The sequence below is a fragment of the Acyrthosiphon pisum genome, unplaced genomic scaffold (genome assembly GCF_005508785.2).
Source record: "Acyrthosiphon pisum isolate AL4f unplaced genomic scaffold, pea_aphid_22Mar2018_4r6ur Scaffold_21527;HRSCAF=24182, whole genome shotgun sequence".
NCBI classification, from domain to species: domain Eukaryota; kingdom Metazoa; phylum Arthropoda; class Insecta; order Hemiptera; family Aphididae; genus Acyrthosiphon; species Acyrthosiphon pisum.
This window is the reverse complement of record NW_021771004.1, coordinates 15039-19270: the sequence shown is the minus strand read 5'-3', so window position 1 is coordinate 19270 and position 4232 is coordinate 15039. Positions and strand designations below refer to the sequence as shown.

The following is a 4232-nucleotide window of genomic DNA, read 5'->3' as shown; positions in this document are numbered from 1 at the left end:
AGCGGGCCAACGTTAATTTATACAGATATGTCCGGGTGGGAACAAATGTCGTCCCAAGTCCCCGTAGACGGGCTACCCGAACTTAAACCTGTAGTTTGCACTACTGTCGTCGACAATGCGCGCGCCGAATGGTTCATTTATTTTTCCTCGTTTGATCGCATGATCAGGGTGATAGCGCGTGTTCGCCGATTCATTAATTGTTGTCGAACGGGCAGATCCGGAGTCCGCCCGCCTGAATATTTATGTAAGTCGGAGCTCGATGACGCAACACGCGTGCTAGTACTAGTGTCGCAACGCGTTTATTTTGCCGCGCTACGACGCGAGCTGTCGAACAGCCAACGTATTTCGTCGAAATCACTATCAAAGTTATCGCCTTTTATCGATGCCGACTCGGTGATCCGGGTAGGAGGTCGGTTAAAACACTCCCTGTTAACTTACGATTGTAAACATCCCGTCCTGTTGGCAAAAGAATCGTATTTCGCCAAATTATTATGCGAAAGGTGGCACAAAATAACGTGTCATTCGGGACCGCGAGTCATGGCAGCTCTGATCTCACGACAATATTGGGTAGTCGCGCTGAGGTCAGTGCTGCATGGAGTAATGTCACGTTGTACCGTGTGCGTGCGGCTGAATGCGCAACCGGTTCAACCGTTAATGGCTGACTTACCAGCCGCGCGAGTACAGCGGTGTAGGCCATTCGCCCGCGTAGGTGTCGACTTCGCCGGGCCGTTGCAAATGCGGGATCTCGGGCTCCGAAAAGCCCGCATGTACAAAATCTATATAGCTGTGTTTGTCTGTTTTACTGTTAAGGCTGTACACCTGGAAGTAGTCTCCGACCTGTCCACCGAGGCATTTTTGGCGGCTTTTGACCGTTTTGTCGCTCGAAGGGGTTTACCTAGTGATATATATTCGGACTGCGGCACAAATTTCGTCGGGGCAAATAAACAATTGCACAACCTAATAAATAGTCCTGAGAATCAAGTTGCTATCGCAAATTCGCGTTCTATAGTTGAGTGGCATTTCAACCCCCCGAGCGCTCCTCACTTCGGGGGCTTGTGGGAGGCCACCGTGCGGTCCACTAAGCGGCTATTGGTTCGAGTTATAGGGACTCATGTTCTTACGTTCGAGGAGTTTACCACGGTATTGACGCGCATAGAGGCGGTGCTTAATTCTAGGCCGTTAACACCTGCGTCCTCAGATCCCCGCGATTTGGAATGCATAACGCCGGGACATTTTCTGATAGGCCAGCCCTTAATAGCCGTTCCTCCGAGGTCTACCCCCGATGCCAAGCGCAATGTCCGGGATAGGTGGAAACTTCTGGACCAATGCCACCAGGCGTTTTGGAGACGATGGTCGAACGAATATTTGACCACTCTTCAGGAGCGGTCTAAGTGGACCCAGAAGGCTCCTAATTTAAACGTAAATGATATGGTGGTAATTATTGACAATCACAGCCCCCCGCTGATGTGGCGGCTGGGCCGGGTCATGGAGGTAACCCCAGGGGCTGACGGCATTGTCCGTGTTGCGCGGGTACTGACCAGCACAGGGTATATAACACGACCTGTTGTTAAACTGGTATTACTATCTGTTGAATGACAGTCGTCGTCGAGCATTGCTCTCACTGTACATCCGTCACCTCTTGTTTTATTATTGTATGTTGTCATATGGCCCCCCCCTAGAAACATTGAACCTTCTGGGAATCCTAAAACTTTGGTGACCACATTAATCTTTCTGTAATTATAAATTATGTTTATTTTGTTTTGTTTCCTCTTTTTATGAAATTATACAGTTGTACAGACCATATGTCTTTATTTTGTTTTTTTTTTTGATTTTGTCATTATTTATACTAGCTTGTAAATGAACATTATATGTTATCGACGTCGGGCGTTGGGGAACCCGCCGACTACTCACCGCCTGGTTCCATACCCAGCCATCAACCAACTATTCAGTACTCAGGCCGAGATTGGCATGTAACGTCATGCAGACTTACTGGTGATGCGAAGCCTCACGGGGGGAGGATGTTCAGACACCGATACTGTTTGGCGCGGATCAACTTACCCCGCTACCGTGACAGCTCCAGGTGTTGCCAGTCTGGACACCCAGTGTCATTTCCCCCCCCCCCCCCGGCGGTCATGTTGCAAACGCGCCCGACCACGGACGCCACCGACGAGCCGCCGATGGCTGACCAGCGAGCGGGGTCCGTCGGTATTCGACACACTCGTTTTTTCGTCGTTGATATACACGCGTTATACACGACGCACCTCGCGTCAATGTGTATAGTTTTTTCTGTGTCCTCGCGTCTCATTCGGTCAGACCTTCATGTCGGCCGGTGCAGTGGCAAATTAAACCTGCATGATTTTGTGGATGTTCGACGGTCGCCGGAATAAAGTATTATTCGCGTCCATACCGCGTGTTTCGGTCGGGATCGTCTAGCCGGCCCGCAATAGTGAGTACCACCCTACCACGTGGGAAGAACGGCCGCCAGCAGACCAAATACCCAGGACGTCATTGGATTGTATTTCGTCATCAGCTGTCTGAGGTGCTTCAACCCCTTCGTCGTAGCCGCATATGTTCTGAATTGGTATCGTTCGATATTATATTGTACCATCTTATATTATTATTATTATTCTTTATTGTAAATGGCCCTGGTGACACCCTATGTATTATTATTGTAGCTATTTCTGTGTATAGCAGAGTGTCCCAGTGGCATACTTTTGTATTATTTTCGTAGTAGTGTGGAGACGTCCACCATAATATAATATTATCCGTTTATTTATATTTATATCATATTATAATTTTGTAACGGAGGTAAAACACACAAACTTATTATTTGGTCACCCTTTGCCTATTGCCTATGCGAGTCACGGCAAACAACTGCTAAAATCGTAAGATTTACCGTGGCGCAACATACTGTATTTGACCTATTTTAATGAACATATAATATGATAAAGTACATAATATGCCAAGACAGCGTTCCATTTCTACCACTCTCTCAAGGTATTTTTTACAAACAATTTTAAAATTGAGTTTACATAGTACACGTATTATACTCAAACATACTACACAATATACAATATGATTGAACATTCTTATATTTTAGGAAACACAACGTGTTTTAGCATATTTATTAATTTTTCAATTGTATTATTTTTACGGACTAATAGTTCAAAAATGGATTGTAACAATAAACAAACAATAACATTGATATTAATTCAAAATAAGATATAAGATATTGAATTAATATAATAATTAATTTACATTTTCCAACTGCAATAGAATTACAGTCAATTTAGCAACGGAATATTTGGTTATTTATTTATTTATTTATTAATTAATTTACGGAATAAAAATTCCTTATTTAGTACAGCACACATCAATAATTCAGTAAAATAAGATAATTAACATATACAAGGGGCGATGGCCTAAATATACAGCAGAATTACAGGTACAATAAATAAACTATAATAATTAGGACACAGATAAAATTACATACAATAAATGTACAAAAAATAACACAATATTAAGGTAAACTGAGAAAGGTGGGGTCCTCGTTAGCCAACCGCATCATGCGGTCAATTGGTTTGTTTTTACCGTAATTGGTGCAGTGGAGAGGTACAGTAAAAGGAACTCGAGACCTTGTGGCCCGATGTGGAACTTAAAAGTTTACTTGGTCGAGCAGTGAAGGGGCATTTATGGAACCATCAATTAACTTTTGTAAAAAGGCCAGGTTAGCTTTAACGCGTCTATCTGCTAAAGATGTAAGGCTAAGTGCGCGCAATACTGGAGTATAGTCATGAGGTGGATGGACAATTTTTAGCATATAAGCAGCAGACGACAGAAAGCGCCTTTGTACTCGCTCTAAGTGGCAAGAATCAATTACCACAAATGGGTCCCAGAGCACAGACGCATACTTTAGCATGCTTCGGACTAAAGATCAGTAGACAGTCTTGAGAGATCCTGACAGCTTGAACTCATTCATGGTGCGCATTTCAAAGCCAAGCGACTTTAGGGCTCGGCAGCAGATGGAGTCAATGTGAGGGCGGAAGTTAAGATCGGCAGTGAAAAGAACACCCAAGTCGCTATTGCTTGTAACTCTATCAATCACTGAATCATTGATAGTGTAAGAATAATCGATTGCCGACCGGCGCCTGGTGAAGGACATAGCTTTGCATTTATTGGTATTAAATTGGAGGCCAAGAGTGCTAAACCATAAGCTAATGGAATCTAATTCA

At 44.1% G+C, this 4232-nt stretch overlaps 1 protein-coding gene across 1 annotated transcript in view; it reads left to right on the top strand.

Annotated features, from left to right (window-relative positions):
• LOC115034919 overlaps positions 1-1596 on the top strand; it is a 5341-nt gene extending 3745 nt beyond the window's left edge. The window contains exon 2 of the mRNA XM_029492456.1: positions 3-1596. Coding sequence (XP_029348316.1) covers positions 3-1596 — 1594 coding nt within the window. The remainder of the gene's footprint in view (positions 1-2) is intronic.
• Positions 1597-4232: the final 2636 nt, after the last annotated feature.